At 40.8% G+C, this 15,102-nt stretch overlaps 1 protein-coding gene across 9 annotated transcripts in view; it reads left to right on the forward strand.

Annotated features, from left to right (window-relative positions):
• The window catches only part of LOC125780418 (NACHT, LRR and PYD domains-containing protein 12-like), a 119,801-nt gene extending 106,375 nt beyond the window's left edge, over window positions 1–13,426 (forward strand). For all 9 annotated transcript variants that reach the window (XM_049474086.1, XM_049474092.1, XM_049474093.1 and 6 more), the window contains 2 exons: window positions 9,744–9,790; window positions 12,341–13,426. In XM_049474086.1, the coding sequence (XP_049330043.1) occupies window positions 9,744–9,790; window positions 12,341–12,891 (598 nt within the window). In that variant the 3' untranslated portion in view covers window positions 12,892–13,426. The remainder of the gene's footprint in view (window positions 1–9,743; window positions 9,791–12,340) is intronic.
• Window positions 13,427–15,102: the final 1,676 nt, after the last annotated feature.

A 15,102-nucleotide genomic window follows, 5' to 3' on the forward strand; every position in this document is an offset into this window, starting at 1 on the left:
ATCCAGATTGAAAATTTTCATAGATTTGGTTTCTTTGCAGGTAAGAGCAAAGTTGTTGGGCTACAGCTTTTTCTAAAATCTTAGAAATAAATGGTAAGTTTGAAATAGGTCTATAGTTAGACAGTACAGTAGGATCAAGATTTGGTTTCTTGATCAGAGGTTTAATTACAGCTGTTTTAAAGGCTTTGGGTACATGGCCCAGGGTGAGCGATGAGTTTACTATCATTAAAAGAGGTTTAATTATATCTGGTAGTACCTGTTTTAATAATTTTGTGGGGACTGCATCAAGTGTGCAGGTTGTGCTGTTTGAAGAGGAGATAATTTTCTCTAGTTCTAGCAGTGGAAGTGGGTTAAAGACTTCCAACCTAACTTCGGGGACAGGGTTTTGTTCTAGATCAGCCAGACCAGATGACAGAGAGGATGTAATATTTATCTGTTTAATTTTATCCCGAAAGTTTTCAATTTTACTATCGCAGAAGTCCATAAAATCGTTGCTGGTGTGAATGGCTGGAATCTGAGGTTCAGTACCTGCCTGGTTTTTAGTTAATTTGGAAATAACACTAAAGAGAGCTCTAGGATTATTTTTATTTATCTCGATCTGTGAGGCCAGATATGCTGAGCGGGCTTTATTAAGTTCTTTTCTATATTTAACAAGACTGTCTTTCCACGCAGAGTGAAACACTTCCAGTTTAGTTGATCGATATTTACGAACTAAATTTCGTACTAACTGCTTTAAGGTACGAGTTTGATCATTGCACCACGGTGCGAGCTTTTTCTGTCTCTCTATTTTATGTTTAAGGGGTGCTACAACATCTAAGGTAGAGTGAAAGGTATTTTCTAAACCTTCAGTTAGTTTGTCTAGTTCTACTGGGTCTATAGGAGAATATATTAGAGTTGATAAGTCTGGAAGCTTATCTGTAAATTGTTGGGCTGTAAAAGGCGTAATTGAATGTTTTACAGAGTAGCTAGGGGATGTACATATATTATGAAATTGCGGAGGTTTGAGAACGAATATTCGGGTTATCTATGCTCACACCCAGGGTCAAAACTAAATCCAGAGTATGATTACAGTAATGAGTAGGTCCTGTTATATTTTGAATAATACAAACTGAGTCTAAAATCGATGTGAATGCCTTTTTTAATGGATCATCCAATTTTTCGAAATGAATGTTGAAGTCTCCAACTATAATCACTTTATCACTACTTACTGCTAAGTCTGTGACAAAATCACTGTATTTTTTATAATAAATAAATGAATAATTTATTATTAATATTAATTATTAATAATAAATATAAAATACACAGTACATATGCTGAATCTTTTTCTCACCATTATCTGGGGGTTTGTCCAGCTGCAGATGCACATTTTCTTTTTTTTGTGATCAGTTTTTTATTATTATTATTATGAATATTTAACAAAAGCAGCAACCAGTACTGCAAACATATAACAATTCCAATCTTACCAATAAAGTCACAACCGGACTATACATACATTCACAGAAAATACTAACAATACAGGACAGGACAAGACAAGACAAAAAAAAAAAAAGAGAGAGAGGGAAGGAGGGGTTTACAACATTTCTTTAAGGGAGTCAATGGCTTCATACCAGATATTAATATTCGCTGCATTTGCACCATTAATTCGAGCAGTGGAGAGTTCCATATACATTATATCAATAAATGAAAGAGACCAAACTCTGATTGACAGAGAATGTGGGGTTTCCAGCGGATTGCGATCATTCTCTTTGCCGCTGTGAGCCCTGCAAGGATGACCCGTTTCTTAGATTTGGATGTGGATAGCTCTGATAAGTCATTCAGCAGTAAGTTGGGTATGGTAGGAAGAACTTCCACCGAAACAAGATCCGATAACCTTGATGCCACTTTGTTCCAAAATCTTGCCACCGGGGGGCACTCCTAGTACATATGAAGAAAGGTTCCACAGGTTTGAGAAGTGCACATTGTACAGGTGGGGTTATTTAAAATATTCATGAAAGTAAGTTTGCGAGGAGTGAGATAGGCTCTATGCACATATTTCAGGTGAATTAACTGATGGTCTGGATTCCGGGAGGCCTCTTGTATAAAAGACCAAACTTCTGACCAATCAAACTCGCTATCTAATTCAGGGCAGTCCCGTTTCCAGAGTGTATTTGTAGTCAGCGGCAAGTAAGAAGCCTCAAGCAAAAACCGATAAATTTTGGACACTAGACCCTTGGTCGTATCTCAATTGAAAAAAATATTGTAAAGAGGATGGGAAGGTAGGGGTTGCTGCAATGATATGCCACACGCTTTAAGTGCAGACCTAAGTTGTAAATAAAAAAAGAATGAAGACTTGGGAAGATCAAATCCGGACTGTATATTTTCAAATGGTAGAAAACCTCTATCACCAAATATTTTCCCTAAATGAGCGATTCCCTTACTAGCCCACTCAGACTATGTGATGGGCCTACATCCAATCAATAATCCATTATTATTAAAGATTGGGGAGAACTTGTGCCACTTGCAAGCAATATTGCAAATTTTTTCCATCTCACGCCATATCACAATAAGATAGGAGATGATTGGCCCCAGGCGTAATTTACACTGTTTATTGCTGAGATTCGCAAATAGGACATCCTCCAGTTTCCACGGTCTTGTAAGACTTTGTTCAATCGGTCGCCATGACACACTAGTCCCTGAGTCCATCCAAGTGATCAATGGTCTCAGAACAAATGAGCAATGATATAACTTAAAGTTAGGGACCGCTAAACCACCTTCCTCCCTTCTTCTGTGAAGAGTAGAGATTTTGAGGCGCGGCCGTTTATCTCTCCAGATAAATTTAGATGTAGCCGACTGCAGTTTCTGCCAATAATCAGAGGGAGGAGGAAGGGGAATCATTGCGCTGACAAAATTAACTCTGGGGAGTATATTCATTTTCAACGTTGAAACTCGCGCCTGTAATGACAGCGGTAGATTTGCCCATCTTTCCAAGTCCCCACAGACCTTACTAAGTAAAACAGAGTAATTATATTGGGCAATACGATTAATGGAAGGGAAAATTTCAACTCCTAAATATTTGAAGTTTTGAACCACAGGGACATTGGCCACAGGAGACATAGAGGTAGCCAATTCGTTTAACGGGAGCAATGCTGACTTGGACCAGTTCATTTTGAATCCCGAAACAGAGCCATAATCATCACAAATAGATAAAAGATGAGGAGTAGAGTGCACCGGGTCCTCCATGAAAATTAAAATATCATCCGCATACAAAGCAACGTGGTGTTTGGTATCGCTTATGGAGATAGGGAGTACCCCCTCAGACTGACGAATCATTTGAGGGTTCAATGGAAAGGGCAAAAAGCATAGAACTGAGTGGACACCCCTGTCGTGACGATCTCGACACAGGGAAAAGCGAAGAAAAAATTTTACCTGTTAATACCGATGCTGAAGGGTTAGCATATAACACTTTAATCATATGAATAAATCTATCACCGAAACCCATATATTTAAGTGTAGACCAAAGGAAAGACCATTCTAGCCTATGAAAGGCTTTCATGGCATCAAGGGATAAGACAGCCAAAGGAGATTTGATTTCAGCAGCCTCATTTACAATATGAAGAAGTCGTCTGACATTATCTGATGCAAGTCTGGATTTAATAAACCCTGTCTGATCGGCATTAACAAGTGATGTCATATAAGGTTGGAGACGACGGGCAATTAATTTAGCAAAGATTTTTAAGTCAGAATTCAACAAACTAAGCGGACGATGACTTGCACAGTCAGAAGGGTCCTTATCTTTTTTTAAAAGTAAAGAAATCAAGGCTGTATTAACATCCCTCGAGAAGCGTCCACTATCCAAAGAGTGCTCAATCATTTGTAATAAAAATGGGCTAATCTGCTCCCAGAAGGTCACATAAAATTCGGGTGGAATCCCATCTAGCCCCGGCGCCTTGCCCCTTTGCATATCGATAGCGGCATCCCGTAATTCCTCTATAGATATAGGCTGTTCCAAAATGATGCACTCTGCTTCGGGCAACCGAGACAACTTGAGTTTACTTAAAAAGCTGTCATATCTATCTTGGTTCAAGGGTATTTCAGACTGATACAGATTGGAGTAGAATTGCTTAAAAATATTATTAATTTCCCTAGGCTCCGATGTAACGTCACCATTTGATACTCTGATAGCTGGGATATCTGCAAATTGTTCGTTTGACCTAATTCTCATAGCCAGAAGGTGGCTGGGTCTTGCACCCTGAAAATAATATGTCTGTCTGGTCCTATGAATTTGAAATTCTGATTGTTGTTTAAGCAGATCATTTATTTCCTTCTTAATCAGATCCCGATTTAAAGCCCCTTGCTCTGAGTAATTATATTGTAATTCTGTGTCCAATCTCTGAAATTCAATCTCCAAACTTTGTAATCTTATTGCTCTGGTTTTACTTAAATGTGAAGAGAATCTAATTGTGAAACTCCTAATAAAACCTTTTATTGCGTCCCATAAAATCCGGTGATCTTCCACTGAGCCTACATTAAAAGTAACAAATTCTTTAAACTCATTAATAAATTGTGTAATAAAATCCTTACTCTTCAATAGCGATGTGTTAAATCTCCATCTGGTTGCCCGATTGCACACCTTTTTGAACTCAGCTGAGCAAACCACTCCCTTATGATCTGACAGTGCAATTGGCAGTAAACTGGTATGTTCAATTTTATGGAAAAGATGCGGCGAGATAAACAGGTAATCTATTCTGGAGAAAGATTTATGTCGAGCAGAAAAAAAGGAGAAATCCTGTACCATGGGGTTAGCTGAACGCCAGATGTCTACCAAACCCAGTGACTTGGTCCAAGTCCGCAAAGCTGCTGTAGCGAGCCCCTGATCCCTCGATCTCAAAGTATTAGAACTGTCCAAATTAGGATCCAATATAGCGTTAAAATCTCCCCCTACTACAAAAGAATAATCCGTCAACTCCAGCATTTTTTGAGTAAGTAAATCATAAAAGGGTTTATCGAATGTATTGGGATTGTAGACCGAAAGGAGGGCAATTTTCTTATTAAAGATTTCAATCTTAGCTATCGTAATTCTTCCTGCTCCATCTGACCATGTATCTAATAACTTCAGATTCAGATTACGTTTAACTACAATCGCAACCCCTTTAGTCTTGCTGTCTGAAGCCGAGAAAGAAATAGTATGGTACTATTTATTGGCCAAATGTCCAGTGTCCGCTTTTAACAAACGTGTCTCCTGCAAGAGGGCAATATCAATGCATTTCTGTTGTAATAAGTTGAGAGAACTGACCCGTTTATGGGGAGCATTAAGCCCCCCACAGTTCCAAACCAGGAAATTAAATAAAGACATTAGTAGCGATTAAAAATCTTAAACAGAACAATAGTACACATCCGCACTGGTCTTAGCCGGTGACAGAAAATGGGCAGTAATTTTAAACTCCACAACCCAACACCAACATAGCAAAGCAATCTGTTATAATAGTTAAAGCACATGACAACATTCACTTTAACACAAAAAAACCCTCTCCAATGACAAACAATAAATAGACAAAAACAGATAACAATGGACAACACAAAGAACCGTAGGAATAACCTGAACCATGCAAATATAACCAAACATATTATTAACAATAAACCATTGTCGGTCCGTGACCAAAAAAAAGAATATGGGGCAGCGAACAGCTCCAGCTCAAATCCTAAAGACCCATTTTACAGGCAGTGATTCCCGTCAAGTCTTAAGGTGAATATGCCTTGCTACAACTCCAAAACGCAATGTTCACCGAACATAACCAGGGAGTTTCAGAAAGAATCAGTCTCACCCATCATTTACGCGTGCTGGGGGCCCAGAAACAACGTTCAGAAAGTCCTCAGCTTCCTTGGGAGATGTAAAAGAGCGAAACTAGGCGCCATCCTTGATCTTCAGCACCGCAGGGTAAAGTAGGAAAAATTCCATCCCTCTGTTTCGGGCAGCAGACATGGCCAGCGCAAAAGCACGTCGTCTCCTCACTGTGAGATTACTAAAGTCTGGTGCAAAACGGATAATACGGCCATCAACACTGAGAGGCTCCTTTTTGGCCGTGCGCAGTATAGCCTGGCGAGTCGTGTAACGAAGCACATTGAAAATCAGCGTACGGGTCTCTCCTCGTCTAGTTGCTGATTCATTGTGGATTCGATGCGCCCGCATAATCTCTATCGAGGTGGAGGACAAGGACGGAAACCACTGTGGGAGTGAACGTGAGAGAAACTGGATAACATTAGCACCTTCAATGCCTTCCTTTAGGCCGATGACACGGACGTTGCACCGCCTGTTACGGTCCTCAAAGTCCGCTAGCTTGAGTTCCATCGCTTGGAGAGATTGCTGGTGACTATCCAGGGTCTTCGAACTAGTGTCCACCTTGGCCTCTATTGCCTCCATTTTGGTGTTGATCGCGTTAATGCTAGCCGTTAGCGTATCCAGCTTGACTTGAATGGCTGTTAGCTTAGCATCAGTGTCTCCTCCCAACTGCTGTAGCTGTGCGAGACGAGGCTCCAGGTAGTCCCGCTGTTTATCGAGTAACTTCTCCATCATAGCTTCCGTTAAAGACTCGACGTCCGAACGGGAGCCCTTGGATTTTGATGCCATGTCGACTTATAAAGCCTCGAAATATCTTTTAATGCAGGCAAAGATCGTCTGACCGGGAAAAAAACAAAAACAAATTGGGGTCGTTGAGCTGAGAGCAAAAATCTAAGCCGCCATCATGTTCAGCCGATCACGTGACTCCAGATGCACATTTTCTTTAGATTTAAGTGTCATGAAAAACCATTTCCTCTTAATCCTGGTCTGTTTTAGTAACAGAGGTCACTGCATTTACAGCACATATTTGCATAGTAAGCAAACTGGTGGGGGCCAGAGATGGTGGGACTGAGAACCAGTTTCTAAAAGCACTTCATCACATGGTATGTGCAACGGGATGTGCAACGGGATGGAAGTTGTTCAGACATGCTGCAGATGACCACTTGGGCACCAGTGAATTTCTTCCAGCATGTGGGAACAGCAGTCTGGGCAAGTGAAAGATTGAAGAAGTGAGGGGAACGCCATCTGGGCCGGCGACTTTGTGTGCATGTGCTCTACTCAGTACTGAACGCACCTCTTCTGAGGAGAGAGGTAGAGGACTTCCATTGTGAGAAAGTCCACTCCATGTGCTGTGTTGTTCGTCTATTTGGTCAAAACAAGCATAGAACTGATTAAGCTTGTCTAAGAAAGAGACACTACAGGCTGGAGGGTCATGGGGGAGGTCTGTAATCCGTGATTGTCTGAATGCCCTTCCACCTGCGGCGGAGGGTCAGAGTTGTTAAAGTGCTCTTCGACAGACAGTTTGTACAGGATTTGTACGGTCATGAAAAACCTGGAAAAGTAATGCAATTTAAAAATAGTTATTTTCAGGCCTGGATAAGTTTTGGAAAAATAAAAATACCCAAAAAGTTTTGTCATGGAAATTTGGTCTACAAGTTGTTGTTTCAGTTTATCAAAGGAGAAAATCTTTTTAGGAGAAAATTTTGAATTAACAAATACATCAGCTCAGAGTTAATTCAGGAATGTAAGCCTACACAATGGAGCTCTCAGGATCTGAAACACATTTTATTATTAAAATTGTGTGATAATAGGTCTAAAATGAACATTTTATCTGATTCATTTTAGACCAACTATAATCAATTTTAATTATAGTTTTAGTGGATATTTGGTTTTGTTGTCCATGTCTGCAGTGATTATTTACAAATTGTATGTCCATGAAGATTTGCCTTGAAGGCATGGAAAAGTCATGAAAAAATCCTGGAAATGTATGTGTTTGGTCTTTCTAATTCCCCTTTTCAGGTTTGCCCTGGTTGAGCTGTAAGCCTCAGGATCCCCAGCTCTGAAAGCAGCATCACCTGCCTATAGCAGTAGGGGAACCTCTGCATTAATCCACGGTTTCTGATTAGGAAAGATTTTCAGACGCTTGACAGACGTAACAGTCAATACATGAGTTGATGTAACTAATGACAGGTGTATGTGTCCAATTCTGTATGTCAGTCTGTGGTGGCTTGAGAGGAGAACATACTCCAGTCATTATTATCAAACTGATACTGTAGTGAAGAAATTGCCCCCTCTACACTTACTCTGTTGATGTTTTCCCACGTTTCATGAGTGGCTGATACTTCAGAAGCAGGAACAACGAGAGGTGATCTTACTGCCTCAGGAGAGGAAGGGGGACAGCCTTGTATGCATCTGCAGTGTTCGTATAAACATGATCCAGAGTTTTGTCTCCTCCTGTTGGACGGGAGATATACATTTTGAAAAAATCAAATTTTGGCAGCACAGATTTCAAGTTGGAATGATTAAAATCCCCCGCAACAATAAAAAAGTCAGTCTGGGTGCGCAGTTTGCTGTTTGCTGATTGCTGAGCTCAGCTCCTTTATAGCTAGCTAAGCATCAACATTAGGAGGGATGTAAACAGCGGTGACCATAACAGCTGAGTGCTCTCTCGGCAAGAAAAAGGACGAAGATTGATTATCAAATACTCCAGTTTAGTAGAGCACTGACGTTCAGTTACTGTGCAGTCTGTGCAATGCTGCACCTCCCCTCTGCTCTTACCTGAGTCATTGACCACTCACCCCGCTGTTGGGAATGTTGCTGTTAAGCCAGGATTTCGTCACAATCATGATGCTACACTCCCTGTTCCATCCATGTGTTTTGGTCCAAAGTTGAAGCTCGTCAATTTGGCTCACCAGAGAACGGACATTGGCAAGAAATAAGATAGGAAACTGGCAATCAGTGGTGCTTAGCATGTAGCCCCCCTTAAAGCCTCCTTAGATCTAGAAGCCAGAAAAACACTGATATAAACAGAGCAAAAGGGAAAACGTAGTCTGCTGTTTACAGAGAACGTAGTCAAATAGAAAATATGGGTCATACAAAGAAAACACAAACAGAAAGAATATGCTTGGTATATCGCTGGTAAACAGGGAAAATACTTCAAAACAAGCATTACAAACAAACAGGTTTATATACACTAGATAATGAACAGCAGCAGAAAACTATTTAGAACTCTGGGGATGATGAGTGTAAGAATGAGATGGGATTGTTTGAGTCTGATCACGTGACGCTGGCGGATGCATGCTGGTGATTGTAGTTCAGGATCAGAGTTTGCCCATAGACAGAACGTAAAGATTAGAGTTCTGCACTACAGATTTCGTAGCGTGATGAACCCTCAATGTACGTTATTCATAAATCACAGCGTTTCAGGTGTTAATAAAATGGATTGAGCTCATCAGAGTTTAGAGTAAAGTGAAGTCCACATGTTTGTTGGTTAAAAGTTGAAGACTCCATGTTTCCTTTGTAGCTGGATCTTTATGGTTCAGCCTTTACTTCTTCACCTGTTCTAAACAGAGACCCTATAATTCTCCCTCACGCCCCCTAGAGGCTGGGAATAAAAGAAGAAGCTAAAGTGTGACAGCATATTGAATCTGTTATTAGATATTAAAATTTAAATCTGACGCTCTGGTTTCCTCTAATTGTGTTAATGGTGTTATAAAGGAGTGGGTGTTTCTTCTTAAGGATTAACGTTAATTATTGTGTATCAGGAAAATCCAGAACTTCATATTCCTTCACCATGTTCACTAATATAAACCCGAAGAGAGAAACTCTGCATTTCACTCTCACACCCTGCTGATCTGTGTGTGTGTGTGTGTCTGTGTGTGTGTGTGTGTGTGTGTGTGTGTGTGTGTGTTTGTTTGTGTGTGTTTAGAATGGAACATGGAGGCGAGATCAGAATCAAACCTGGATTAAAGAAATGTAAGTTCTCTCTCTCTCTCTCTCTCTCTCTCTCTCTCTCACACACACACACACACACACTGCATATACTACATACAGACATACACATATACAACACACACACTACACTCACAAACACACTACAAAAACTACACTTATACATATACACTTCCGCAAAATACACGCACACACACACACATAGTGTGTGTAATGTCTCTCTCTGTATCAGTGCAGTGTGTAATGTCTCTCTCTGTATCAGTGCAGTGTGTGTGTAATGTCTCTCTCTGTATCAGTGCAGTGTGTGTAATGTCTCTCTCTGTATCAGTGCAGTGTGTGTAATGTCTCTCTGTATCAGTGCAGTGTGTGTAATGTCTCTCTCTGTATCAGTGCAGTGTGTGTAATGTCTCTCTGTATCAGTACAGTGTGTGTAATGTCTCTCTCTCTGTATCAGTGCAGTGTGTGTAATGTCTCTCTGTATCAGTGCAGTGTGTGTAATGTCTCTCTGTATCAGTGCAGTGTGTGTAGTGTCTCTGTCTCTCTGTATCAGTGCAGTGTGTGTAGTCTCTCTCTCTCTCTGTATCAGTGCAGTGTGTGTAATGTCTCTCTCTGTATCAGTGCAGTGTGTGTAATGTCTCTCTATCAGTGCAGTGTGTGTAATGTCTCTCTCTCTGTATCAGTGCAGTGTGTGTAATGTCTCTCTGTATCAGTGCAGTGTGTGTAATGTCTCTCTGTATCAGTGCAGTGTGTGTAGTGTCTCTCTGTATCAGTGCAGTGTGTGTAGTGTCTCTCTGTATCAGTACAGTGTGTGTAATGTCTCTCTGTATCAGTGCAGTGTGTGTAATGTCTCTCTGTATCAGTGCAGTGTGTGTAATGTCTCTCTGTATCAGTGCAGTGTGTGTAGTGTCTCTCTGTATCAGTACAGTGTGTGTAATGTCTCTCTGTATCAGTACAGTGTGTGTAATGTCTCTCTCTGTATCAGTACAGTGTGTGTAATGTCTCTGTATCAGTGCAGTGTGTATATTGTCTCTCTCTCTGTGTCAGTACAGTGTGTGTAATGTCTCTCTCTCTCTCTGTCAGTGCAGTGTGTAATGTCTCTCTCTCTGTATCAGTGCAGTGTGTATATTGTCTCTCTCTCTGTATCAGTACAGTGTGTGTAATGTCTCTCTCTGTATCAGTGCAGTGTGTGTAATGTCTCTCTCTCTGTATCAGTGCAGTGTGTATATTGTCTCTCTCTCTGTATCAGTACAGTGTGTGTAATGTCTCTCTCTGTATCAGTGCAGTGTGTGTAATGTCTCTCTCTCTGTATCAGTGCAGTGTGTGTAATGTCTCTCTCTCTGTGTCAGTGCAGTGTGTAATGTCTCTCTCTGTATCAGTGCAGTGTGTGTAATGTCTCTCTCTGTATCAGTGCAGTGTGTAATGTCTCTCTCTGTATCAGTGCAGTGTGTGTATTGTCTCTCTCTCTGTATCAGTACAGTGTGTGTAATGTCTCTCTCTGTATCAGTGCAGTGTGTGTAATGTCTCTCTCTCTGTATCAGTGCAGTGTGTGTAATGTCTCTCTGTATCAGTGCAGTGTGTGTAATTTCTCTCTCTGTATCAGTGCAGTGTGTAATGTCTCTCTCTGTATCAGTGCAGTGTGTAATGTCTCTCTCTGTATCAGTGCAGTGTGTGTAATGTCTCTCTCTGTATCAGTGCAGTGTGTGTAATGTCTCTCTCTGTATCAGTGCAGTGTGTAATGTTTCTCTCTGTATCAGTGCAGTGTGTGTAATGTCTCTCTCTGGATCAGTGCAGTGTGTGTAATGTCTCTGTCTCTCTGTATCAGTGCAGTGTGTGTAATGTCTCTGTCTCTCTGTATCAGTGCAGTGTGTGTAATGTCTCTCTGTATCAGTGCAGTGTGTGTAATGTCTCTCTCTGGATCAGTGCAGTGTGTGTAATGTCTCTGTCTCTCTGTATCAGTGCAGTGTGTGTAATGTCTCTATCTCTCTGTATCAGTGCAGTGTGTGTAATGTCTCTCTCTGTATCAGTGCAGTGTGTGTAATGTGTCTCTCTCTGTATCAGTGCAGTGTGTGTAATGTCTCTATCTCTCTGTATCAGTGCAGTGTGTGTAATGTCTCTGTCTCTCTGTATCAGTGCAGTGTGTGTAATGTCTCTCTGTATCAGTGCAGTGTGTGTAATGTCTCTCTCTGTATCAGTGCAGTGTGTGTAATGTCTCTCTGTATCAGTGCAGTGTGTGTAATGTCTCTCTCTCTGTATCAGTGCAGTGTGTGTAATGTCTCTCTGTATCAGTGCAGTGTGTGTAATGTCTCTCTCTGTATCAGTGCAGTGTGTGTAATGTCTCTCTGTATCAGTGCAGTGTGTGTAATGTCTCTCTGTATCAGTGCAGTGTGTGTAATGTCTCTCTGTATCAGTGCAGTGTGTGTAATGTCTCTCTGTATCAGTGCAGTGTGTGTAATGTCTCTCTCTCTGTATCAGTGCAGTGTGTGTAATGTCTCTCTGTATCAGTGCAGTGTGTGTAATGTCTCTCTGTATCAGTGCAGTGTGTAAGTGTAATGTGTGTGTTGTTCTTGTTTTCAGACAGCTGTGATTTCACACTGGATCTAAACACAGTAAACCGTTATCTCTTTCTGAGTGAGGAGAACAGGACTTTGGAGTTTAGAGAGGAGCTGCAGGCGTATCCTGATCATCCAGAGAGATTTGGTGGGTGGTGTCTGCAGGTTCTGAGTAGAGAGAGAGTAACTGGACGCTGTTACTGGGAGGCTGAGTGGAACGGAGAAGGAGCTGCTGTAGCTCTGAGTTATGAAACCATCAGCAGGAAAGGACCAGAGTCAGAATGTGGGTTTGGATATAATATAAACTCCTGGAGACTGAGCTGCTATAATAACAGATACACTGTTCATCACAACAATAACAGAACTGATTTTCCACCTCCTCCCTCCGGCTGTAGGAGAGTAGGAGTGTATGTGGACTGTCCCGCCGGCACTCTGTCCTTCTACAGAGTCTCCTCTGACACACACTCACACACTCTCACACACTTACACACATTCTACACCACCTTTACTCAGCCCCTCTATGCAGGGTTTTATGTTTATTATGGCTCCTCAGTGCATCTGTGTAAGATAGAATAACCCTGTATGTTAATCTGTGTGTTACTGTAACTGATGGAGTGTATGTTATGGTAAATTTGCCAGAACCTTTATTTGAACTACTGATATCTTTATTATCTACTGTTGTCATATTTTCTTTAGTTATAGTTATTGTTGTAATACTTTGCTAATAGTGTTGTTATTGCACTCATTCCAATAAAACTACATTAAAACTTGAGTGGATCTGGATCTTCAATGGACTGCATTAACCAGAATCCCACTCCCTCTCACATGCCCCCCTTCAACCATCCATGGCAGCTGTGACTGATTACTGACTCCATTCACCTGTACTTGATTGTCTGTGTTTGTATATAAGGCCTGTTTGTCTTATTTGCTCCTAGCAAGGTATTGTAAAAACTTTGTTAAATAATTTTGTTAAATGACCTTTTTGCCTGATTTTTTTACCCTACCTCTGCCCAATGTGCTTGTCTTTGCTGTGTATGTGTTTTACCTCATCTGGCTTTTTGACCTCTCTTTTGGATTACCCTTCAAATATTAAACCTGTTTGCTGGTTTTACATCTGTGAGAATCTGGTTTGTCCTGAGAACTTGACACTGAACTTTACCCGAACCAGTTACTCTGGCTAAATGCAAAGGTTTGTTTTCTGTTAAAAGTCTGGGATGCTGCATTCTGGTCCGGCGACTCTCAGGAACTTAGGAGGGCTACAAGAGAGAGCTTGTGAAAGGTGTTAAGAGGCTAATATACTTTGAAAGGTGAGCATTCCCTTTTTTTCTCTTAGCAGGTGCAGTAATAGGGGTTCTTAAATTCTCAGATTGAGGAAGGTTAACTTAGTAATGCATGGAATCAGGTCTTGGAGGTCAATAGGGTTTTACAGACCTCCGTCTTGCCATTCCTTACTTTATTGTTCAGAGCAACCTGCTAAACCGTGTGGGTCACAAGCTTGGCACTTGAGTGGAGAAGTTAATAGACCCTTATGTGTGCACTAAGATTAGTTGGTTTAACGGGGCCCATAGGATGTCCATTTGGCTTGATTCGTGCCAACATGATTTGCTTTTGTCAACAATGCCCTGAGTGCCAATTCATGACCCCAAACAAGCCGCCCCGGCCACGAGTATATCTGAAAACCATGAACTACGCAACCCGCTATCCTGATGCCGTACCATTCTGCAAAGCCATATCGAAGGCTGCTACCCAGGAACCACTCTTGTTAAGCCAGTTTGGGCTATTAAAGAAAATCCTGATGTATTAAGCGGTCCTGTTTTTATCATTAATAAAAACATTATTAAAAAATAGCTTCCAAACCTGCAGTGGAACCGAGTCCACTTTAGGTAAAACCCAGACCACTGATTTTAGGAGGATTAGAGATCGGTACTCTGGACTGCTCTCGGCTCCAAAATAGCCTTTACACTTCACAAAAGAAACCAAACTCAGAGGAAACACTACTGGGTCCAGCTGGAGTCCACAAAATCTATTCCTAATTTTGAATTGTTCAGCGCAGAACTGAGAGTCGTTGTGAGGCTCCCTCTGCTGTGATGTATCTTCGGTTCCACTAGAACTGGTGAAAACACGGCTAGTCACTAAAAGCACCATGGTTCTTAAAAGCCTGAATAAGACCAGTTCTACCAGTATCTCAGATTCTGATCTAGTCTGAAAAATAAAGCTGGGCCGTTTCTCAATATGGAGTACACAAGTTTGGACTCCCATACTTGGCAAGAACGATTTTAGTAAGTTTGGCTTGGGAGTGCGAGGACAAGAGGAGGCAGGTGCAGATGTTCAGTTACCTGATCTATAATCATTAATCTATGATTTACTGAAACTGAAAACAATACTCGACTGTGTGAGGGAGATCTGGAGATATATATTTATATATTTAAACTTATATACAGTCATAGAACATTAGTATTTATTATTATACTGATATGATTAGAAATAAACAATACAGTGAGGAACACACTGAGGGAAAAATCACCATTTTCTGTATAAATGTTAATGATAAAATTAGTGTTTTACTGAGATGCTAAACATTACTTTCCCAGATAAAAGCTTTTTAATTCTAAAACATCTAAATAAAAATCCAGCAGCAGGTAAACATTTTTATTTTTTTCATGTTTTAAGTTATATTTCTACAGTGAAACAGTATCTCTGTACATTAACCTCATTAATAATGACATCCTCCATAATATAAATAATATAATACAGCAGATTTATGAGATTAAACAGAGCTTTAAAACA

This window comes from Astyanax mexicanus, unplaced genomic scaffold (assembly GCF_023375975.1).
Source record: "Astyanax mexicanus isolate ESR-SI-001 unplaced genomic scaffold, AstMex3_surface scaffold_51, whole genome shotgun sequence".
Classification (NCBI taxonomy): Eukaryota; Metazoa; Chordata; class Actinopteri; order Characiformes; family Acestrorhamphidae; genus Astyanax; species Astyanax mexicanus.